At 39.1% G+C, this 25,414-nt stretch overlaps 2 protein-coding genes across 2 annotated transcripts in view; one reads left to right on the forward strand and one right to left on the reverse strand.

The window, feature by feature from the left end:
• LOC118999865 (putative protein ZNF720) overlaps positions 1-23,895 on the forward strand; it is a 28,955-nt gene extending 5,060 nt beyond the window's left edge. Inside the window, exons 4-5 of the mRNA XM_037064613.1 lie at positions 23,330-23,456; positions 23,792-23,895. Of these exons, the coding sequence (XP_036920508.1) occupies positions 23,330-23,456; positions 23,792-23,895 (231 nt within the window). The remainder of the gene's footprint in view (positions 1-23,329; positions 23,457-23,791) is intronic.
• LOC118999835 (sialic acid-binding Ig-like lectin 5) overlaps positions 1-25,414 on the reverse strand; it is a 132,506-nt gene that overhangs the window by 76,996 nt on the left and 30,096 nt on the right. The gene's annotated exons all lie outside the window — the stretch shown is intronic.

Genomic DNA, 25,414 nt, shown 5'->3' on the forward strand with positions numbered 1-25,414 from the left:
TCTATTCAGGTCCTTTGCTTATTTTTGTATTGTTTTTTTTGGGGGGTGTTGAATTTATAATTTCTTTTTCTACTTAATTATTGTTCAAGTACAGTTTTCTGTCTTTTACTCCCATCCCAACCCACGCCCCCAGTGCTCCCCACGTCCCTCCCGTTTCCACCCCCCATAGATTTTGTCCTTGTGTCCTTTCTACAAGTTCCTATAAATCCTTCCCCGTTTCCCCCTGAAATTCCCTCCCCTCTCCCCTCTGGTTACTGTCCCCTTGTTCTTTATTTCAGTGTCTTTGGTTATATTTTGCTTGCTTGTTTGTTTTGTTGTTTAGCTTCCTGTTAAAGGTGAGATCATATGGTATTTGTCTTTCAATGCCTGGCTTATTTCACTCAGCATAATGTTTTCCATTTCCATCCATGCTGTTGCAAAGGATTGGAGCTCCTTCTTTCTTTTTGCTACATAGAATTCCATTGTGTGTATGTACCATAATTTTTTTTAATTTAATTCTTGTTCAAGTACAGTTTTCTGTCTTATATTCCCAGCCCTGCCCCCCCCCCACCATAGTGCTCCCCACCTCCTTCCCATTTCCACCTCCACCTTAGTTATTGTCCATGTGTCCTTTATACTTGTTCATATGAATCCTTCCCCTTTCCCTCTGTGATTCTCTCCCCTCACCCCTCTGGTCCTTGTCAGCCTGTTCTGTATTTGAGTGTCTTTGGTCATATTTTGCGTGCTTGTTTGTTTTGTTGTTTAGATTCCTGTTAATGGTGATATCATATGGTATTTGTCCTTCACCACCTGGCTTATTTCACTCAGCATAATGTTTTACACTTCCATCCATGATGTTGCAAAAGGTTGGAGCTCCTTCTTCCTTTCTGCAGCATAGAATTCCATTGTGTAAATGTACCATAGCTGTTTGATCTAGTCATTTACCAATGGGCACCTAGATTGCTTCCAACTCTTGGCTATTGTAAATTGTGCTGCTAAATTGAACATTGGGATGATTAGGTTCTTTTGCATTGGTGTTTCAGGGTTCTTGGGATATAATCCAAGCAGTGGAATTGCTGGGTCAAAAGGCAGGTCCATTTTTAATTTTCTGAGAAAATTTCATACTGTTTTCCACAGCTGCTTTACCAGTCTGCAGTCCCGCCAACAATGGATTAAGGTTCTCTTTTCTCCAAAACCTCTCCAATAGTTATTGTTTGTTGCTTTCTTTATGATGGCCATTCTGACCAGTGTAGAGTGAAATCTCATTGTTTTAATTTGCATCTCTCTGATAGCTAGCAATATTGAGCATCTTTTCATGTGTCTCTGGATCCTCTGTATGTCCTCCTTGGTGAAATGTTTGTTCAAGTCCTTTGCCCACTTTTTAATTGGGTTGCTTGTCTTCTTATAGTGGAGTCATATAAGTATTTTGTATATTTTGGAGATTAAACCCTTGTCTGAGGTATCATTGGCAAATATGTTTTTCCGTACAGTTGGTTCTCTTTTTATCTTGATACTGTTTTCCTTAGCCATGCAAAAGCTTTTAATTTTGATGAAATCTCATTTGTTTATTCTTTCCTTTATGTCCTTTGCCCTAGGGGACATATCGGTAAAAATGTTGCTGCATAAAGTATCTGAGATTTTCCTGCAATGTTCTCCTCTAGCACTTTAGTAGTGTCACAGCTTATATTTAAGGCTTTTATTCACCTTGAATTTATTTTGGTGTATGGTGTAAGTTGGTGGTTGAGTTTCATTTTTTTGCATGTACCTGTTCAGTTCTCCCAATAACATTTCTTGAAGAAGCTTTTTTTACTCCATTTTATGTTGTTGCCCCCCTTGTCAAGTATTAATTGACCATAGAGACTTAGGTTTATTTCTGGACTCTGTGTTCTTTTCCATTGGTCTATTATACCTGTTTTTATGCCAGTACCAGGCTGTTTTGATTACAGTGGCCTTGTAGTTCATTTTGGTATCAGGTACTGTGATCCCTCCTACTTTACTCTTCTTTCTCAAAATTGCAGATGCTATTCGGGGTCATTTATGGTTCCAGATATATTTTTGAGGAGTTTGTTCTATGTTTGTGAAATATGCCATTGGTACTTTAATAGATATTGCATTGAATCTGTAAATTGCTTTGGGTACTATAGACATTTTGATGATGTTAATTCTTCCAGTCTATGAACACAGTACATGATTCCAATAGTTTGTGTCTTCCTTGATTTCTTTCTTCAGTGTAGTGTAGTTTTCTGCATATAGGTCTTTTACCTCCTTGGTTAGGTTTATTCCTAGGTATTTTATTTTTCTTGTTGCTATATCAAATGGATTTTTTTTATTTCTTCTTCTGCTTTTTCATTGTTGGTATACAAAAATGCCTTTGATTTCTGGATATTGACTCTGTTTTCTGCTGTTTTGCCAAATTCATTTATTACATTGCACAGTTTTTGGGTAGAGTCTGTAGGATTTTCCATGTATACTATCATGTCATTTGCAGACAGTGACTGTTTTGTTTCCTCCCTTCCGATTTGGATGCCTTTTATTTCCTTTTCATGTCTGATAGCTGTGGCTAGAACTTCTAATAGTATATTGAATAGAAGTGGTGAACAAAGAAACAAACAACAAGTGCTGGAGAGGTTGTGGGGAAATGGGGACCCTAGTTCACTGTTGGTGGGATTGCAGACTGGTACAACCACTATGGAAAACAGTATGGAATTTTCTAAGAAAACTAAAAATGGATGTGCCTTTTGACCCAGCAATTCCACTCTTAGGAGTATATCCTAAGAACCCTGAAACACCAATCCAAAAGAACCTATGCACCCCAATGTTCATAGCAGCACAATTTACAATAGCCAAGAGTTGGAAGCAACCTAGATGCCCATCGGTAAATGACTGGATCAAAAAACTATGGTACATTTACACAATGGAATTCTATGCTGCAGAAAGGAAGAAGGAACTACTACCCTTTGCAACATCATGGATGGAGTTGGAAAGCATTATGCTGAGCGAAATAAGCCAGGCAGTGAAAGACAAATATCATATGATCTCACCGTTAACAGGATTCTAAACAAACCAAACAAGCAAGCAAAATATGACCAATGACACTCAAATATGGAACAGGCTGACAGGGTCCAGAGGGGAGAGGGGAGAGAATCATAGGGGAAAAGGGAATGGACTCACATGAACAAGTATAAAGGACACCTGGACAATAACTAAGGGTGGGGGGTGGAAATGGGAGGGAGGTGGGGAGCATGGGGCGGGGGGCGGGCAGGGTTGGGAATATAAGACAGAAACCTGTACTTGAACAAGAATTAAATAAAAATTATATTAAAAAAAAAGAAGTGGTGAAAGTGGGCAACCTTGTCTTGTTCCTGATCTTAGTGGAAGAGCTTTTAGTTTTCCCATTGAGCATGATGTTGGCTGTAGGACGCTCATATATGGTCTTTATTATGTTGAGGAATGCTTCCTCTATTCCCACGTTGCTGAGTGTTTTTAACATAAATGGGTGTTGTACCTTATCAAAAGCTTTTTCCACATATATTGATATGATCATGTGGTTTTTGTCCTTGCTTTTGTGCATATAATGTATTACATTCACTGATTTGCAAATATTGAACATCCTTGGGATGAATCCCACTTGGTCATGGTCAATGATCTTTTTAATGTATTGTTGGATGTGGTCTACCAATATTTTATTGAGGATTTTAGGGTCTATGTTCCTGAGTGATATTGGCCTGAAGTTTTCTTTCTTTGTTGTATCTTTATCTGGTTTTGTGATTAGGATGATGCTGGCTTCATAAACAGAGTTTAGGAGTCTTCCATCATTTTGAATTTTTTGGAATAGGGGTTAGCTTCCTTAAATGCTTTGTAGAATTCTCCTGTGAACCATCTGGTCCAGGGCTTTTGTGCTTCAGGAGATTTTTGATTACTGCTTCAATTTCATTTGCTCTTATTGGTCTGGTTAGGGTTTCTGCTTCTTCTTCATTGAATTTTGAAAGATTATATTTTTCTATAAATTTGTCCATTTCACCTAGGTTTTCAAATTTCTTGGCATACAGTTCTTCATAGTAATTTCTTGCAATCCTTTCTATTTTAGTTGTAATCTCTCCTCTTTTTTTTCTGACAGTGTTTATTTGGGTTCTCTCTCTTTTTTTCATGATGAGTCTACTTAAAGACTTGTCTATTTTGTTTATCTTTTCAAAAGAACAGCTTGTGGATTCATTGAGCCTTAGAATTGTGCTTTTATTCTCTATGCCATTTAATTCTGCTCTGATGTTGGTTATTTTCTTCATTCTACTTGTTCTGAGCTGTCTTTGTTCGTCAAGTTTTTGTAGGAGTAGGGTTAGGTTGTTTGTTTGAAATATTTCTATGTTTTTTAGATAGGCCTGTATTGCTATGAACTTCCCTCTGAGGATTGCCTTAGCTGTGTCCCATAATTTGGGAGTGTTGTGAGGTCATTTTCATTTGTTTCTAGAAACTTTTTGATTTATTCCCTAATTTCATTCTTGACCTATTTGTTGTTTAATATCATGCCATTCAATCTCCATGATTTTGAGTGTTTTGTGTCTATTCTTTTGTGGTTGGTTTCCAGTTTCAGTCCCTTGTGATCAGAGAAAATGCTCAGGATGATTTCAATTTTCTTAAATTTGTTGAGGCTTGTTTCGTGTTTTATCACGTGGCCTATCTTTGAAAATGCCCCATGCACATTTGAAAAGAAAAAGTGTATTTATCTTCTTTGGGACGAAGGGCTTTATATATATCAGTTAAGTCCCTTTCATCTAGGGTGTTGTTTAGAGCAGCTATATCTCTCTTGATATTTTGTTTGGAAGATCTCTCCAGTTTTGACAGTGGGGTGTTAAAATCCCCTATTATAATTGTGTTGCTGTCAATATCTTTCTTGAGGTCCTCTAAGATTTTCTTTATATATTTGGGTGCTCCTATGTTGGGTGGATATAGATTTATGATGTTAATGTCTTCTTGGTGGATTCTTCCCTTGAGTATTATGAAGTGATCTTCTGGGTCTCTTTTTATGGCCCTTTTTTGGAAGACTCTTTTGTCTGATATGAATATTGTTACCCCAGGTTTTTTTTTTCATGGCCGTTTGCTTGGCTAATTTGTTTCCATCCTTTCACTTTTAGTCTGTGTAGGTCTTTTGTCCTGAGGTGGGTCTCCTGTAGGCAGCATATGTGTGGGTCATGCTTTCTTATCCATTCAGCTATTTTATGTCTTTTGATTGGTGCATTTAATCCATTTACATTTAAGATTATTATTGACAGGTACTTATTCATTGTCATTTTTATAGCTGTGTTCCTCTCTGTCTCTCTCTTTTCCTTCCTTTCCCTGAAGCAGCACTTTTAGTATTTCTTGCAGAGCTGGATTGGTGGACGTGTATTCTTTTAGACTTCTTTTGTCTTGAAAGCTCCTTATTTAGCCTTCTATCTTGATTGAGAGCCTTGCCAGGTAATGTAACCTTGGTTGCAGGCCTCTGGTTCTCATTATTTGGAACATTTCTTGCCATTCTCTTCTTGCTTGGAGCGTTTCCACTGAGAAGTCAGCAGCTAACCTTATCGGGGCTCCCTTGTATGTTACTTCCTGTTTGTCCCTTGGTGCTTTTAAGATTCTCTCTTTGTCTTGGAATTTTGCCATTTTAATGATGATATGTATTTCTGTGGGCCTCTTAGGGTTCCTTTTGATTGGGACTGTCTTTGTTTCCTGAATTTGTTGGCCTTTTCTCTCATCAAATCAGGGAAGTTTTCCATCATTACTTTTTCAAGTAGGTTTTCTATCCCTTGTTCTTCTTCTTCTCCTTCTAGTATCCCTATTATTTGGATATTATTACATTTCATATTGTCTTGCATTTCTCTTAATTCCTCTTCATTTTTTCTGGGCCCCTGTCACTTTTCTCGCTTTTTCTGAAATGTTTTTCTTCTTTGTCCTCCAACTTGCTGATCTGATGTTCTGCTTCATCGATCCTGCTTTTAATCTCTTCCTCTGTGTTCTTCAGTTCCGAAATTGTATTCTTCATTTCCTCTTGGCCCTTGCCGATAGTTTCTATTTTGTTTTTCATGTTGATATAGTTTGCAGTGAGTTCACTGTAGCTCCCCTGTAGTTTCTGGTAGCTCATTGTGAGCTCTTTGAACTTCCTGATAACCAGTGCTTTGAATTCAATATCTAATAGCTGACTAGCCACTGTTTTAATTAGTATTCTTTCTGAGGCTTCCTCCTTTTCTTTCATGGGGGGGGTGTTGTTTCTTTGTCTTCCTATTGTTTGTGAGACTCTTCTTGTTAGCTTCAGCTTCTTAAATTAATTTGTTCTGGCTTCCTGGATTTATGGTGTGATCTTCTGTGGTATAATACCTGTGATATTCAGTGGTGTAGTCTCCTTGAACTCCCCAGCTCGCTAGTCTTGGACTGTCCTTTCTGTTGGCTATGAGTTTGTCTTTGGGTTTTTGTTGTATCTGGTCTTTCTTTTGTGAGTCCTTCCACCAACTATAGAACTGATGGTCCCTCTGTCCACTACCTGTTTTTTTAAATTAATTTTTATTTAATTCTTATTCAAGTACAGTTTTCTGTTTTATATTCCCTGCCCTGCCCCCCCCAGTGCTCCCCACCTCCCTCCCATTTCCACCTGTCATCTTAATTATTGTCCATGTGTCCTTTATACTTATTAATGTGAGTNTTTCTGTTTTATATTCCCTGCCCTGCCCCCCCCCAGTGCTCCCCACCTCCCTCCCATTTCCACCTGTCATCTTAATTATTGTCCATGTGTCCTTTATACTTATTAATGTGAGTCCCTCCCCCTTTCCCCTATTCTTCTCTCCCCTCTCCTCTCTGGACACTGTCAGTCTGTTCCGTATTTGAGTGTCTTTGGTCATATTTTGCTTGCTTGTTTGTTTTGTTGTTTGGATTCCTGTTAAAGGTTAGATCATATAGTATTTGTCTTTCATTGCCTGGCTTATTTCGCTCAACATAATGCTCTCCAGTTCCATCCATGATGTTGCAAAAGGTAGGAGTTCCTTCTTCCTTTCTGCAGCAAAGAATTCCATTGTATAAATGTACCATAGTTTTTTGATCCAGTCATTTACAGATGGACATCTAGGTTGCTTCCAACTCTTGGCTATCGTGAATTGTGCTGTTATGGACATCGGGGTGCATAGGTTCTTTTGGATTGGTGCTTCAGGGTTATTAGGATATACTCCTAATAGGGGAATTGCTGGGTCAAAAGGCACATTCATTTTTAGTTTTCTTAGAAAATCCCACACTATTTTCCATAGTGGTTGTACCAGTCTGCAATCCCACCAATAGTGAACTAGGGTCCCCTTTTCCCCACAACCTCTCCCGCACTTGTTGTTTGTTTCTTTGTTTATGATAGCCAATCTGACTGGTGTTAAGTGGTATCTCATTGTGGTTTTAATTTGCATCTCTCTGATAGCTAGCGATATCGAGCATCGTTTCATGTGTCTCTGGATCCTCTGTATGTCCTCCTTGGAGAAATGTCTGTTCAAATCCTTTGCCCATTTTTCAATTGGGTTGCTGGTCTTTGAGTGGAGTCGAGTGAGTTCTTTGTATATTTTGGAGATTAAACCTTTGTCTGAGGTATCATTGGCAAATATATTTTCCCAAACAGTTGCTTCTCTTTTTATCTCGATACTGTTTCCTTTAGCCATGCAGAAGCGTTTAATTTCGATGATATCCTATTTGTTTAGTCTTTCCTTCATATTCCTTGCTCTAGGGGACATGTCAGCAAAAATGTTGCTGCGTGAAATATCTGATATTTTCCTGTCAATGTTCTCTTCTAGGACTTTAATGGTGTCATGGCTTATATTTAAGTCTTTTAACCACCTCGAATTTATTTTGGTGTGTGGTGTAAGTTGGTGCTCCAGTTTCATTTTTTTTTCCATGTAGCTCTCCAGTTCTCCCAACAGCATTTGTTGAAGAGGCTATCTTTACTCCATTTTATGTTATTGCCCTCTTTGTCAAATATTAATTGACTATAGAGAGTTGGGTTTATTCCTGGGCTCTCTGTTCTATTCTATTGGTCTATGTGCCTGTTTTTATGCCAGTACCAGGCTGTTTTGATTACAGTGGCCTTGTAATACAGTTTGATATCAGGTACTGTGATCCCTCCTACTTTGTTTTTCTTTCTCAAAATTGTGGCTGCTATTCTGGGTCTTTTATAGTTCCATATAAATTTTTGAAGTGTTTGTTTTATGTCTGTGAAATATGCCATTGGAACTTTAATAGGTATTCCATTGAATCTGTAAATTGCTTTAGGTAGTATGGATATTCTGATGATGTTAATTCTTCCAATCAATGAACACGGTATATGTTTCCCTTTGTTTGTGTCTTCCTTCATTTCTTTCTTCAGTGTTGTGTACTTTTCTGAATACAGGTCTTTTACCTCCTTGGTTAGGTTTATTCTCAGATATTTTATTTTTGTTTTTGCTATATCGAATTGAATTTCTTTCTGATTTCTGCTTCTGCTGTTTCATTGTTGGTATACAAAAATGCCTTTGATTTCTGGATATTGACTTTGTATCCCGCTGTTTTGCCAAATTCGTTTATTAGTTCCAGCAGTGTTTTGGTAGAGGCTATGCGGTTTTCCATGTACACTACCATGTCATCTGCAAACAATGACAGTTTTGTTTCCTCCTTTCCAATTTGGATGCCTTTTATTTTATTTTCTTGTCTGATCACTGTGGCTAGAAGTTCTAATACTATATTAAATAGAAGTGGTGAAAGTGGACAACCTTGTATTGTTCCTATCTTAGTGGAAAAGATTTTAGTTTTTGCCCATTGAGTATGATATTGGCTGTAGGTCTTTCATATATGGCCTTTATTATATTGAGGACTCTTCCCTCTATTCCCATTTTTCTGAGTACCTTTACCATAAATGGGTGTTGTACCTTATCAAAAGCTTTTTCCATATTTATTGATATGATCATGTGGTTTTTGTCTTTGGTTTTGTTTATGTGATGTATTACATTTATTGATTTACGAATATTGAACCATCCTTGCATCCCTGGGATGAATCCCACTTGATTTTGGTGTATGATATTTTGGATGTATTGTTGGATGAGATTTGCCAATATTTTATTGAGGAGACAATAAATGTTTCATCAGCAATATTGGCCTGAAGTTTTCTTTCTTTTTTTTGTGTCTCTATCTGGCTTTGGAATTAGGGTGATGCTGGCTTCATAAAAAGAGTTGGGGAGTTTTCCTTCCTTTTGGATTATTTGGAATAATCTGTGAAGAATAGGGGTTAGCTCTTCCTTAAAAGTTTTGTAGAATTCCCCTGTGAAACCATCTGGTCCAGGGCTTTTGTGTGGTGAGAGTTTTTTTTTTTTATTACTTCTTCAATTTCATCTGCTCTTATTGGCCTATTCAGGTTTTCTGCTTCTTTTTCATTGAAATTTGGAAGATTATATTTTTCTAGAAATTTGTCCATTTCTCCTAGGTTTTCAAATTTCTTAGCATACAGTTTTGCATATTAATTTCTTGCAATCCGTTCTATTTCTGTGGTATCAGTTGTAATCTCTCCTATTTCATTTCTGATTCTGTTTATTTGGGTCCTCTCTCTTCTTTTCTTGATGAGCCTACTTAAAGGTTTGTCTATTTTGTTTATCTTTTCAAAAACGAACTGCTAGATTCATTTTCCTTAGAGTTGTGCTTTCAGTCTCTATGTCGTTTAGTTCTGCTCTGATCTTGGTTATTTCCTTCCTTCTACTTGCTCTGGGCTGTCTTTGTTGTTGTTCCTCAAGTTCTTGCAGGCATAGGCTTAGGTGTTTTGTTTGAAATGTTTCTATCTTCTTTAGGTAAGCCTGTAGTGCTATGAACTTCCCTCTCAGGACTTCCTTCACTGTGTCCCATAAGTTTTGGGTTGTTGTGAGTTCATTTTCATTAGTTTCCAGGAACTTTTTGATTTCTGCCCTAACTTCAATCTTGACCCATTCGTTGTTTATTTAATAGCATACCATTCAGTCTCCATGCTTTTGAGTGTTTTGGGGTTTTTTTTCCTGTGGGGTTCGTTTCCAATTTCAGTCCCTTGTGATCAGAGAAAATGCTTGGTATGACTTCTATTTTCCTGAAATTGTTGAGACTCGTTTTGTGTCCTATCATGTGGTCTATCTTTGAAAATGCTCCATGTGCACTTGAAAAGAATGTGTATTTAGCTTCTTTGGGATGGAGGGCTCTCTATATATCAATTAGGTTCATTTCATCTAGAGTGTTGTTTAATGCTGCAATATCTTTCTTGATATTTTGTTTGGAAGATCTGTCCATTTTTGACAGTGGGGTGTTCAAATACCCTACTATATTTGTGTTGCTGTCAATATCTTTCTTAAGGTCATCTAGGATTTTCTTTATATATTTGGGTGCTCCTATGTTGGGTGCATATATATTTACGATGTTAATGTCTTCTTGGTGGATTCTTCCCTTGAGTATTATGCAGTGACCTTCTGGGTCTCTCTTTATGGCCCTTTTTTTGAAGTGTATTTTGTCTGATATGAGGACTGCTACCCCGGGTTTTGTTTTTCTGTCCATTTGCTTGGAACATTTGTTTCCATCCTTTCACTTTCAGTCTGTGGTGGTCTTTTGACCTGAGGTGGGTCTCTTGTAGGCAGCATATGTGTGGGTATTGCTTTCTTAACCATTCAGCTATTCTATGTCTTTTGATTGGTGCATTTAATCCATTTACATTTATGGCTATTATTGAAAAGTACTTATTCATTGCCATTTATGTACCTGTGTTCCTCTCCGTCTGTCTCTTTTCCTTACTTTCCTTAAAGCAGCCCTTTTAGTAATTCTTGTAGAGCTGGTTTGGTGGAGGCGTATTCTTTTAGACTTCTTTTGTCTTGGAAGCTCTTTATTTGGCCTTGTATCTTGATTGAGAGCCTTGCTGGATAAAGTCGCCTTCGTTGTAGGCCTCTGTTTCTCATTACTTGGAATATTTCCTGCCATTCTCTTCTTGCTTGGAATGTTTCCATTGAGAAGTCAGTAGTCAATCTTATTGGGACCCCCCTTGTATGTTACTTCCTTTTTCTCCCTTGCTGCCTTTAGGATTCTCTCTTTGTCCTGGAGTTTTACCATTTTAATGATGATGTGTCTTGCAGTAGGCCTCTTTGGGTTCCATCTGCCTGGGACTCTCACATTTCCTGGATTTGTGTGAGTTTATCTCTCGTCAGCTTAGGAAAATTTTCTGTTATTACTCTTTCCAGTAGGTTTTCTATCCCTTGTTCTTCTTCTTCTCCTTCTGGTATTCCTATTATTCGAATATTATTATGTTTCATATTGTTTTGCATTTCTCTTAAACTCTCCTCATGTTTTCTGATTCTCTTTTCCAATACTTGGTTCGTCTGGGAGATTCTTTCCACCCTGTCTTCGAGCTCGCTTATGTGGTCTACCGCCTCATCAATCCTACTCTTCATACCTTCTACTGTGTTCTTCAGTTCAGAAATTGTATTCTTCATTTTCTCTTAGCCTTTGCTGATGGTTTCTATTTCCTTTTTCATGTTGGTATAGTTTGCAGAGAGTTCATTGTAGCTCTCCTGTAGTTTCTGGTAGCTTGTTGTACGCTCTTTGAATTTCCTGATAACCAGTGCTTTCAATTCAATATCTGATAGTTGATTTGCCTCTATTTCACCTAATATTCTTTCTGAGACTTTCTCCTTTTCTTTCATTTGGGGATTGTTTCTTTGTCTTCCCATTGTTTGTGATACTGTTCTTGTTGGCCTCAGCTTCTTAAATTGATCTGTTCTGGTTCCCTGGGTTTATGGAGTGAACCTCTGTGGTAAAATACCTGTGAAATTCAGTGGTGGAGTCTCCTGCAGGTATCTTGGTGTTCTCTGCTTCCACCTACTTCTCTTTTTGGTTTCTAGCTGATCAAATCTTTTCTTCTGGTGTCATTAGCTGCAGCAGCCCGAGGGGCTGTTAGTGTGGCCTTTCTCACGCCTCGGTGAGCTCAGCTGGTCTCGCCAGTGCCCTCCCTCGATCCAGACTGGCGCTGCTCTCCCACCCCCCCACTGAGAGAGGATTTTTCCCCAGGCTTCCCAGCCCTGGTCTGGAGTGAGGGCGCGCTCTCCCAGCCAGGCTTTTCTGGTCTTGTAGGCTTGGGCTTGGACTTTTGCCTGTGCTGTGGCTGAACACACAGGGCAACTCACAGTTCTCCCAAGCCGACAGCCACAGCCTGACTCCCGGTGTTTCCCAGTCTGCACCGGCTGAGTGGGGATGTAGCTGGTGTCCGGCTCTCTTCTAGGGGCCCTGCCAGCAGCCCGAGACTCCCCGAGACTGTTCGAGAGCTGGCACAGGCCCCGCACCACTGGGAAAGCACGGATGACTCGCAGTTCCCAAAGCTGGCAGCCACGGCTTGACTCCTGGTGCTTCCCAGTGTGTGCCGCACTCCCTGTTTTTATTTGTTGTGCTGGTGAAGGTGGGTTGTGTTGAAGCTAGTTCTTCTGCATGTACAGGGTTTTGAGGATTCTCTTTTCCTTTGTTCATTTGTTTGCCCTGGGTTGTTTCCCCACTGTTTAGTTGTATTCCTGGATAGGTCTTGGGTTGAGGTTTGTGTGGTTACTACTCCTTCCTTCACCTTCTTCTGTTGTTATCTGTTGGTGGTTCCTTTGTTGTTGGGTTTCCTCTTCCAGTGGGTATCCTGGTGTTCACTGCTTCCACCTACTCTTTTTTTGTGCATGTGCATGATCAGTTGGAGAGGAAGGCAAACTGGTTTATGATAGCAGGAGAATATTTTATGATATTTACATTAGCAGCTGGTAGAAAAGAGATAGGATATCCCCTGGCTATGTACAGTGATAACCGTGATCTTCAACCCAACTAGCCGCTTTTTAGAAAGGATGGAAAGAAGATAAGGCTCTTGTTCAGCAGGGAAGGTTTGTGATTTGGATCTAGAAAGGAGTGAGGTTGAGGGAGGTCAGATTTTGAGGTAAAGTGAAAATAAAGGATGGTAATAGGTGTAGTGTGAGAGAGAATAGAGTTAACCACTACAGTAATAGAGTTCAGGCAACAATGAAGTGGGCTAAGATCTGGGGGAGGGGGGTGTTGAGTAGTATTTACAATAGTATGTAACAGCTATTATTTACAATAATATTAGAGCAACCATCATATGACAGAATGTATGGTATACTCAGATTAGAGAGTATTGGACCTTCAATAGTGTGCTAATTGGGCAAGGGGAAGTAAAGGACAATAAATTAGCAATACACTATGATTGAGAGGATAGGGGAAACCTCTCAAGTGATACAATGTATCCAACCAAGGTAAAGAAGACTATATAGAACGAGGAGGAATACAAAGATACTATTAAAATAAAAGATGTAAGAATAATGAGAAAATAATAAAAATACAAATATGCAGTAACTTGTAGTTTTTCTGCTATAGCAAAGTGAATTTTGTCTATCTGTTTCTACTGTTGGGATGCCCCCTCTTTGAGTCCAACTCTGATTTTTTTCACTGTTCGAAGTCTTTTGTTCTCACTTGGGGGGATGGGGGTGTGAAAAGAAAGATAAAAAAGGCAGCAAAAGGGAGGAAAAAGTGGAAGGTTTGGAAAGAAAAGAAGAAGGAATTAAACAAGAAAGAATAAGAGAGAGGGTAAACGTATTGAAAGCTAAAACAATAATAAAGTTAAAAAATAAAAGATTATTTTAAAAAGAAGGCGTTTTGTTTTTATTTAACAAACAAACAAAAAAACCTCTTGTTTTCCAGCTGGTCAAACCGTTTTTTTTTGGGGGGGGTCACACTAGCTGCAGCAGTGTGAGGGGTGATTAGTGTGGCCTTTCTCCCTTCTTGGTGAACTCAGCCAGTCTCATGAGTGCTCTCCCAAGATCCGGACCTGCGCCTCTCCCCAGCGCCCCACTGAGAGCAGACTTTACCCAGGATTCACAGTCCTGGGCTGGGTCGCAGGCCAGGGCTCCCAGCCAGGCTTCCCTGGTCCCTCAGGCTTGGGTGTGAACCTTTCCCAGTGCTATGGGGGACTCTCAAATCTCCTAAGCCAGCAACCACAGACTCTGCGGGTGATAAAAGCCCCTGATTTGCTTCCTCGTGCCCATTTCTCTCTCTGACACTTTAAGCGGAACAGATCTCTCCTGGCGTTTTTCAAACTGCGCCCAGCTGGGTAGGGAGGGAGCTGATGACCTGGCGCTCTCCCAAGGACCTTGCTGCCAGCCCTTGGCTCCCAGAGTCTGAGGCAGACTGCCCTGGGCCCTGGTGCTTCCTGTAGGAGGCGGCAGCCTTGGCCTGTGGCCTGTGGCCTCTGCGCTGTTCCCTGGGACCTTATTGACCTGCAGCAGTCTCCTCCCTGTCTGGTCATTCAGTGTCCGCTCCAATTTCTGGAGCCCTATTTTCCTATACGCAGGGTCCCTGTTGGCTATTTGCTGTGCTCCTCCGCAGATCAGCCAGGTTTTTCTGGTGCACCCCTAGAGGGGAAGCAGAATCCTTTGTCCTACTCTGCTGCCATCTCCCTCTTTCCTTGGCTTAGGAACCTTCATTCTTTAGCGGGAACTTCTGCAGCCAAGATATTTCTCCCAGTTTTTATCCACCACACAAAATTAGGCATTTGGGACTTACAATTTTTATATCTTTGCTCCCTCTACCCATTTTTATGTTTCTTTGTGCTTATTTGTAAGACTTTTGTTCAGCCTGGTCAAGTGGTTTCTGAATGATGGTTTCTGTAGCTTAGTTGTAATTCTGATGTGGTCATGGAGCATTTGAGTGTAGGGTTTACCTTTTCTGTAATCTTGATCACAACCCCTAGGCTTTCTTATTTTTGAGACACGTATATGATATCTGACAGCAATTAATCATTTTTTCCTACCTCTGCTTTATTTCTCTTAGCAGAATGTTCATCTAGTTCATGTATGTTGGTACAAAAGGCAACATTTTTAGTCTGGTATGGCTGAATAATAAATATTCCATTCCAATTATTTTTATATAAAATATTATTTTTCTATTAATCTGTTCTTTAACATTTTGGTTGTTTTGTATATTGGCTTTTGTAAAGAACGCTCCAATGAACATCGGTATAGAGGTTTCTCTTTTAGGTGGCGATTATGATTTTTGGATATATTTCCTGACTGGAATGTTTTGATCAAATGGTTTATGTATATAAAGTAATCTGTGAGATATTTACACTGATTCCGTAGTGGATTCCCCAATTTATGTCCCCACCAATGGTGTGCTAGGATTCCATTTTCCATCATTTCACTGACATTTTTCTCTACTGTATTTTGAGGACATTAGTTGTAAGTATTGTAAGGTAGTATCTTAATCTGAATTTTCTTCAAGAGAAGAGCTGTGAATTCAAACTATATTAGGAAAAGCATTTTGTTTTGAAAGTATTTTCCTGACCTTTTCATGCACTCAATGCTATGTTTATTTTCATACTTCTAAACTGCCCTTTCTTTAGGTTATTTTTTTGAATCCTGTTTTGGATTATATGCCACAGTAATATATAACCTGTTGTTTAACATTTGTTCATGTTTAGATTGCATGTAGAAAATATGTGAATCATATTCTTTCTCAGTGTTAAGATTAGCGGTATGTTCAGTGTAAATTGGTGTGTATTTGTGGGTTATTGGGGAAAACTCTCATTTCTGGAAAATAAAGGTAACTGTGCACAACATCAGTGTATTTATTATAGGGTGTTTGTATCTAGCTACTCCAAAATTAAACTGAAGTATGTGTGACCAGCATGTCATTACTAAAGAATTTTACTTCTTTGGTATTTCTGGAAAATGGAAGACAATCATTTGGAAATTTCTCACCAGTGTTCAGCATACCTTTACTTTCATTGGAATTTTAGTTTTTAACATAAATCATTTATTTGGAAACCTAATTAGTAGAAAACTTAGGGATGTTTGCATCTGGTCAGTAATCTGTTTTCCACATGTTATCAAGACATGAAAAGCGATAAACGCCAGTAATACAAGAGAAATCTATGAAACTGTGGAAATTTTGTGAAAATGTAAAAAACCACAGAGAAAGTACAAGTCGAACTATGTGAAAACTCAGCTAATATTATATATCAGAGGAACAAGAATGTATCCAAATTGTTCATTATCTTTAATGTTGATACCAGTTATCTGATATTAATACAATTACATTACTATTTATGAATTTTAACCAAAACATCAATACCTAGTTATGATAGAAATGCCTTAAAGCCTGTCCATGATGCTGTCTGGGAAGCAGTCAATATGAATAAAACTCTCACTTCATTGGTAGGGTTCCTTCCTATGCTATGTTCCTTTCCGTTGCTACTAGAAAACACCAACACTCAATATGAAATTCCTAATGTTGTACATAAGCATCAGAGAATTCAGGGAATTATACAAAACTGTAAGTTCATACTTATTAGATTCAGGATGCCCATCTCTAGAAACACCACTTCAGGTTTCCAGAAAGTATGCTCTACTAACAGACCATGAGAGGCAGCACTGGGCTTTTTGTGGGAAGAGAGTGATAATTTCCTGTTGAGAGATTATATGGTAGATACAACACAGAAGAAATGGTACTTTTCTTAAGTAAATGGAAATACCTTGTCCTTTCAAGATTGTTCATAAACTGTTTTATTCTTAGAAATTCTCAATATAGCAGTTGCCAGGCAGAATAATAGGAAAAACTGAAATAGTATTTGTAAGTGTATGATTCACACTGAAGTTCTGTCCTAATTTTTCCACTTTTTATTAGAAATAAAGCTTATGTTTTTTTGTTTTAATCTTAAAATTTAGCCATGACTTATAACCCTGCATTGATAATGTTTATTTTACCCAGACAGTTCTTATATCATTTTTATTAATTTGTATTGATTAATTGATTTTTATAGATATAGAAAGGGACTGAGATAAAAAGGGAAACACTATTTGTTGTTTCACTAACTTTTACTTTTTACTAAATATTTTATTGTCTTATTGCACTTGTCCAGTATTTCCCTCATTGCTCTATACCACTGGCCCCCTCACTGACTGCCACAGACAATCCCCCCATTTCCATGTCCTTGAATCTCTCCTACATGTTTTTTCTATCACTACCAACTTTTTCTACTGAGTGAGAAAAATATTGAAGTGTTATTGTTGTGGTTTCCGCCAAACGTGTTATGGGACCAGGAACCTATATGGGTTTTGAACCAGAGGAGTCTCATTGGAGCTTGATACTCATTTGTGAGAGTAGTCAGGCAGAGGAAGGACTTTTTAAAAAAAAATTTGTATCACTGGAATTCATGTAAAATTTATCAAGAATTGTTTGGGCACCCAGAAAATGTTTTGTCTTTCTATAGTAATGTGTGAATATTTTTAAAAATGTGTGTTGTTCTTTTGACGGGCAGAGTGTTCTTCTGAAGTAAAACTCAGTTTTCCTCTTCTTTTGTAGAGAAGCATTTCTAGCGTGTTTTCTGTCCTCTATGACCCATTTAGACACACAAATATTACCACACTCACCATCACAGTAAAATCTAACACTCCCGGTCACCAAGTTGCGGGATTTCCTACTACACTGAGCAATCCTCCCAGACACCAGTTGGGTATTAATGGATTTGGTAATATTGAATTGAAAGAACAGTAATTATAAGTGTAAGAAAATTACAAATAAACAGTATAAAAGAATCATCTAAAATTTTATTATAGGACTATCATAATCTTACTCTTTGATGAACATCTCACAACTTTTCTAATTGTGTTGAAGCCAAACAAAATGGTTCCTAAGTTTAATGGGGTGGTCAAGTAAAGAATATAACCAAGGAGAAGTTCAGCCAACATGGAGGTGTAAGTAGACACACTGTGCCTCTTCTTATAACCAAAAGAAGGACAACAAAAATTTAAAAAACAAAAAAACACCATAAATGACACAAAATCAAACTGTATGCAAGTCCGACAACCAAGGAGTTAGGGAAAAAGCATTCATCAAGACTGCTAGGAGGGGTGGAGATGGGCAGCTAAGCAGAGAGGGCTCTAGGTAAGGCAGTGGCTGGAGGACCCAGAAAGGTGACAGCTGGCGGAGCAGGCAGATCTACATTCCAGTGCAGATACACTGGGAAGAATAACTGGGGAGTGAGACAGACTGAGCAACCCAGGGTTTCAGTGCAGGGGAATAACGCCTCAGATAATGCTCCCATTGATATGCTTCCTGTTTAATAAAATGCACTTCAGACAGAGAGAGTGGTTTGGGTGAGAGGAGTTGTGAAAACGAGTGCAAGGGCAGCAAAGCAGACTATGAATACCAAGTGGGACCTTGATCCCAAAGGTTCTTCACACATTTTACAGCTAAACTGTACCCCATTCAGTTGTTATTAGATCACCTGAAGAGATCTAAGAAGTGACATCACCTGTGTGCTACCCCACAGAGTTAGGAACTTCTCCCCAGAGGGATCATTGTTGAATGAGTTGCTCCAGGAGATGCTCAGGTGAACACATTGATTGGCAGGAGTACTCTGATATGCATGTGTGAGAGTGGAGAGCAGGCTTTGTTCAGGAAAGATAACAAAATGCTCTGTTGGATGTGCGGTTCAGGAGAGCAGCACTCGTTCTTACTGCTGTAGCAGTTTGTGGACCTTTGTGGGAGGAGAGAGCACATGAAGACAGAAAAATAAACTCAGTGTGGTCTCCATGTACCAGCTTATTGTCCTGCCTCCTCGTGACAAAGCAGAGAAGAGGGTGGGCCTCTCAGAATTTCCCGGTCCTTCTGTCAGTGATTGTGTTGGGAATAAATATAAGGGCTGTGCCTTTGAAGACACATTCTCAAAATGCAAACTTGACTCCTCAGCATATGGTCTCCTGAGAAAAGAACGCAGAGTACAAGGAAGATCAGCACCAGGAGACATGGCAACTTCTCAGGTAAAAGATGTGTCCTGCGTCAGAGGCTGTGCTAACTATTTCTCCTAATATGGTAAAATTGAGAACCAGCCACCTTTATTTCTTTTGTTTGGTGTTCCTGGATAGTGAAATTGATTTAATCTACGACTTTCTGTTACTTTTTATGGTTCTCAAGGGCAATAGTTTATGTAGAGTAGTTTCCTCCTTGTCCCAAGGCCTTCTGTGCATTCTCTTTATCTAGGCCACCTGAGGTCAAGATTTCCTGCCTTTAATCAATAATCTTCAAACACTGAACTCATCTCTGACACAGCTCAACTTTGGATGGCAGCTGTGTGCAATGTATTTTCTGGGATGTGCTCAGAGGCTCGGGTATTGGTGAAGCAGGGATATATATGGTTAAGCTCATATAGCTGAAGCATCACTTCTGTACATCAGTGGTAAGAAAATGCAGATTGTCCAGTGAGTATCACTCTTAATGTTCTGAAAAAGACGAGTCAGTAGAGTAGCCATTGTCACTAAGTTGATAAGAAAGTCTTGCTTTTCAATGTATAATTAGTGTACTGAATATGAGAGGTACCTGTGGATTGAAAATGAAAAACTGAAGGTTTACTTGTGATTATGTTTGTATAATGACTTTCTTATTTATGTAATTTGCCAGTAGTGTTTCATCAGTAAGGATATGTCCTTCTGCATGCCACAGTCTCTGAACATCCATTGTTCCAATCAACCTGACAGTCACTTGCCTGAGGTGCTCTCTTCAGTGTAGAGTTAATAGTTTCCCTTTATCATTAACAAGAGTCTGACAGGGGATTATTGAGGGGTGTGAAAAACCTATCACATTTCATCTGAACACTTTCGTTGTCTTTTGAACTTCTATTTGCTCTAAAAAATGAAGGCCCTACATTTATTTCATAGAGATCATTGGCTTTTGACATAAAGGGTGTAATTAGTGAGGCTTTGTTCCTGTACACTTTTGTTATATTGCACACTCACATCACAGACATATTCTACATTATCACTTTTCATATTTTCAGGTATTTTACACGAATCATATTATTAAAATATGTTTAATTCAGTTCAATTGGTAAGATCTAACTCTTCACAAGTGATAGAGACATTTTCAAAGAAAGAAAACACTAAAAAACGATATCTCTAGGCTCTTTTCTATCAATATGTTTGTACTTTTTATGGTGTTTAGAAAACACAAAGAGGACATTTCACATAGAGATTCACCAGATTTAAGAAACCACAAAATAATCTAGATTACATTGATATAAAATTCTGTGTTGTATTACTTTTCACTTGTACCTAGTTTTTGTATGTAAGAGTATGTCGGACTATGGGCATAAAATATTAACAATTGTGTTGTTTTGTCTTTTTACTGTCTTAGGATGTTTTCATTTTTCTCAGTTACAAACAGAGCAGTGAACTTCCATGAGGTCTGTATGTGCAGTTGCCTGTGTTTTTTAAAAATTGTAGGTCAAGTTTGGTGTAAAACTCAACATCTGCTTTTTACTGTATGTTTTAGAAACTATTCTCATAGCAAGAATAATCTTGTTGTGAAAATAATTGTATTTTCAAATAAAATTGTACCTGCTATGTCTCTTACTTCTTGGGAAATGTAAATTGTATGAAATTCATTCTACTCAAAGTCATGTGTAACTTATTTTCTGTGTCTTCCTTTTTGTGCCAAGTATGGCACATGTACCAGAAAACATGGCTTCATTAGTAAAAAGTGAGCTTGTACTACCAGCCAAAATGGAGGAGTATGTTGACATGTTTTGCTTCCTTGCCCAGACGAAAGATAACAACCAATTAACAACAATAAAGCACCAGATGTGCCTAGAGATGGAATTGTATGTGGTGTGACCACCAAGCAGTTAAAGAAGAAACATTCATCCAGACTAATAGGAGGGACAGATAAAGACAGTCAGTATGGAGATGACTCACAGCAAGTTGGCAGCTTGCATACCAGGAGTGTGAGGCAGTTGCTGGAGGACTGGGGAAGCAAGGGGACAGGTGGTGGACCTGATGGTTCTACATTCGCATGCAGATAAACCAGGAGAATAACAGAGGAGTGAGAGAGACACCACAATCCAGGGTTAGAATGTGGAAAACTGAAGCCACAAAACCTCTGCCTTTAAAAACCTGTGAAGGTTGCAACAGCAAGAGAACCTCTCAGTCTCACAGGAAATTCTATTGCAGGGATCCTGGGATGTACACAAGACCATTCTGAAATTAGCACCAGAAAGGGCAATTTGTTTGAGGTTGTGAGAGAATTGCCTGAAAACAGGGTGAGAGATGAGCAAGCAAGATTGTTTCCTCTCTGACCCCTCCCCCACAAACAGCACCACAACAAAGCAAAGTGGATTGCCCTGCCCTGGCAAATACCTAAGGCCTCACCCCTAGGAGTGCACCAGGTACAAAGAGACAGAGAAATATGGCCCAAAAGAAGAGAACCCATCAACATTCCAGCAAAAGGTGACTGGCTGGTATGACTCATGGAATGAACTGCCAGCCTGTCAAGCTAAGAGTGTCTGGTTACATTCCGGGTTAGGGCTCATGTCTGGGTTGCTGGCCAATTCCCCAGTATGGGGCATGTTAGAGGCAGTGACACATTGATGTTTCTCTTACTCTCTCTTTTTTTAAAGATTTTATTTATTTATTTTTGAGGGGAAGGGAAGGAGAGAGGGAGAGAAATATCAATGTATGGTTGCCTCTCATGCATCCCCTGCTGGGAACTGGCCTGCAAAGCAGGCATGTGCCCTGACTGGGAATCGAACCGCGATCCTCTGGTTCGCAGGCCCGCAATAAACCCACTGAGCTACACCAGCCAGGGCTTCCTACTCTCTTCCTCCCTCCCTCCCCACACTCTAAAAATACATAAACATTTTTTACCCAATGAACTAAGCACCAAGGTGGTAGCCAACCATCTCACGCAAAGTTCAAAACACTGGTAATCAGGGTGTTCATAGAAATGGTTGAGCACAGCTACAAAATAAAGAAGTGCAGGCTCTGCAAAATAAAATACAGAAACATATACAGGGGACCAACAGAAAAAGGAAGGAAACCGGGACTCAAATCTATAATTTGGACCAGGAGGAATAAATAAATATTCAACCAGGATAGAATGAAGAAATGAGAATTGAAAAAGAAGAGGAAAGGCTGAGTAACTCTGGGACAACTTTAAACTTTCTAACATTTTAATCATAGGGGTGCCAGGAGGAGAAGAGGAAGAGATGTAATGGAAAACTGATTTGAAAATTAATAAGGAAAACCTTATCGTGTCTGGTGAAAATAAATAGTCATGCAAGTAAAGGAAGTTTTCATTCTTCCAAAGAACTTACTCCCAAGAAGGAACACACCAAGACACACCACAATTCCATTACCCCAAAAAAGTAGTGAGAGAATCTTAAACCCCACAACACAAAAGGATAGTGACCTACAAAGTGGTTCCCATAAGTCTAGCAGCTGATTTTTCAAAAGAAACCTTGTAGGCAAGAAGGGGCTGAAAAGAAGTATTCAGATTCATGTAAGACAGGGACCTATATCCAACATTAATCTCACCAGCAAAGCTATCATTTAGAACAGAAGAACAAATCCACTGCTTCCCAGATAAGGTCCAGTTAAAGGAGTTCATCATCGCCAAGCCCTTATATGAAATGTTCAAGGGAGTTAATCTAAGAAAAAGAAGATAATAAAAAATACAAATAATGAAATGACAAGAAACTCACAGTATTAACAACTGAACTTATAAAGCAAAACCAAAAGAAACACAAAATAAGCAAACAACTAGAAGAGGAACAAATTGACGGAAGAGGAAATCATATAGAGGGTCAAGAGCGGGGTTGGGGTGAGGGGAAAATGGGGAGGAAGTTATAAGGAAGAAGAAGCATAAATGGTGGTTATAAAAATAAAGGGAATTTAAAGTAGTATAAGAAGTGGAGAAGTCATGGAACTTATTTGTATGACCCATGGACATGAATGTAATCAGGCAATTATAGAGCAGAAGGGTTGCAGGGTGGATGGGGGAAAGGGGAGAGAAAATGGGACAGTTGTAACAGCATACTCAATAAAACATACTTAAACAAGTGAGCTTCTGAAAAATGTGGAAACACAGGTGTCACCCACAACTCTTAAACCAGATCTGCATTTTAACACAACTGCATTTTTGTGCCTTCAATTAAATGTACGCAACTTACTTACACTTTCAACTCACCATGCCTTTTGTAGCTGAGAAGTATACATAGCTGATTCTGAATGACACAGATACAACCCTCAACAATCTATATGCCTGTGTCTGTTCCTTCATTTTCAAGTTTATTTTCCTGAAAAGTAATGTCTTTGCATTGGATTTCTAGACATGTATTATCCTCACTTGTCAGCGTTACAAAATACATTAGGGAGCATTAGAGGGTCAAAGTGGCCTTAATGAATGATTCTGGTTACCTCCTAGGTCCAAAGCACATCTAATACTTTTCATGTTAGATGACACTGAGACCTGCGCTGTTGTCTCCTTGATAAATTTGCCCCTTTATTTCCAGCCATCTTTGACCTTCAAGGACGTGTCAATAGATTTCTCTCGGGAGGAATGGGAATGCCTGGACCCAGCTCAGCAGAAATTGTACTCAGATGTGATGTTGGAGAACTACAGCAACCTGGTCTTTCTGGGTGAGCCTGACTTCCTTCACATTTCCTGCTCCACCCACAGGATTTTCTGTATATAGTATCTTTGGAGACTTGACTCTCTATGGCAGACTTTGAGATTCATGATCACAAGGGAGAACTTGGAGGTCATCTCCTGTAGAAAATAAAGGTTTTCAGAACTATATTCCTTAGAAACTCATTGAAAAATGTACGTATTGTTAGAACAATTAAGGTGCTATCAGGAAACAGGACGATCTAGAATATTTTAATTTTCTTGCAGTGCTCTGGTCTTACCAGAGCACAATGTTGTTTGGAAATAGGGAATCTTTAAATAATAATAATATTTCTTATGTACACAGGTCTTGTTGTTTCTAAGCCAGGCCTGGTCACATTTTTGGAGCAAATGAAGGAGGGCTGGGATGTTTCCAGGAAAACATCAACCTCCGCCCCCCCAGGTAGGTGAGAATGCAGAAGCAGATGTCACAAATGAGTAACACAAAGGTCTCAAAGGAAGCCAGGCTTTCGAGTGTGTTTTGGGATGCTGTACTTCAGTGGAAAGGATGTTGAAAAGCCCAGGCTTATTTCTGTTGCTGTCATAGAGGGACAGGTCATCTCCAACAGTATTTGATGCTCCTACATGCTTTCAGAATTCTGTTTTAACTCCAGTGACCTCTGTTGTCCTACTAACATTTTTGGCTCTAGACTTCGCTCTCTAAAAATATATACATACCAGCGTTAAGAAAAGTGGGCAGTATATACAATTAAGTTATATTTGGACTGTGAGGGCCACCTTGTCTTGCTCCTCTTGCATTGCTTTGGGGACTCAGAAACTCTTTGCATGTTGCTGAGAAATTGTGCATTAAGCCTTTTTCTTATTTTTCAGTTCTGTTTTCTTTCAAGAATGAAGTTCATGAAGTAAGAGGTCAAGATCCTGGAATTTTTCTCCAAATCCCAGGAACCCTGGGGACAGGTGTCATGTTCTCTGACTTATAATTTTTAACCCTCTGGGGGTTGCAAACAAATCCCTATGAAGTTTAGACTCAGTGATTTTCTTGTAGTGCAATGCACCTCCCAGCATGAAACAATCCATTTTTGTGTTGCACTTCCAAATTTCCTTGTGCTTGTGCAAATGTACCATAATTTCTTGATCCATTCATTTCCTGATGGGCATTTAGGTTGGTTCCAGCATTTGGATGTTGTCAATTGTGGTGTTATTAACATTGGGGTTCATAGGTTCTTTTCAGTTCATGTTTCCGTGTTAGTGTAGAAGGGGCTTCTAACTTTTGGGACAGCATGGATGGACCTGGAGAGCATTATGGTAATGAAATAATCCAGGTGGTGAAAGACAAATATCATATAATCTTACCTATAAGAGGAAAGTAATAATCAAAACAAAGAAGGAAGCAAAATATAAACAGAAACATGGAAATAAAGAACAAACTGACAGCAAACAGAAGGCAGTGGGAGGGGGTATGAGGAGAAAGGGCAAGAGTTTTCAGGAACATGTATAAAGAGACATAGACAAAATCTATTGGGAAGTGGAAGTGGGAGGGAGATGGTAGGGGTGGGGGTGGGCTTTGATTGCAGTAAAAGATAGAAAACTGTACCTGAACAACAATTAAATTAAAAAAGGACACATGGGAAAAACTGAAGGTGGTAGGATCAATGGAGAGAAGTGGGGATAGTTGTGTTCAGGGGGAGGGATTGGAAAAATGGGAGACAACTGTATTTGAACACCAATCAAAAATGTAGAAAGAAAATGTTCACTTGCTTTGCCTGGGCCACCAAGTGAGAAGTATAGAGCATGCAGAGGGCACCTCCAGCCTGTTTGAGAGATTTAGGAGAGTCTGCACCATGAGGCAAGAGGGGCCTTTGTATGGAAAACCCACTGGATATGGCTTTGGTGATTTTTCAAGTAGAGTGGGGCAATGTCTGAGGGAATCACTAGGACAGGGTCATAGCATTAGCCAGGTAGGTGGGGG

The sequence above is a fragment of the Sturnira hondurensis genome, unplaced genomic scaffold (assembly GCF_014824575.4).
Source record: "Sturnira hondurensis isolate 20B ecotype Veracruz unplaced genomic scaffold, ASM1482457v3 Scaffold0015508, whole genome shotgun sequence".
In the NCBI taxonomy this organism is placed as follows: domain Eukaryota; kingdom Metazoa; phylum Chordata; class Mammalia; order Chiroptera; family Phyllostomidae; genus Sturnira; species Sturnira hondurensis.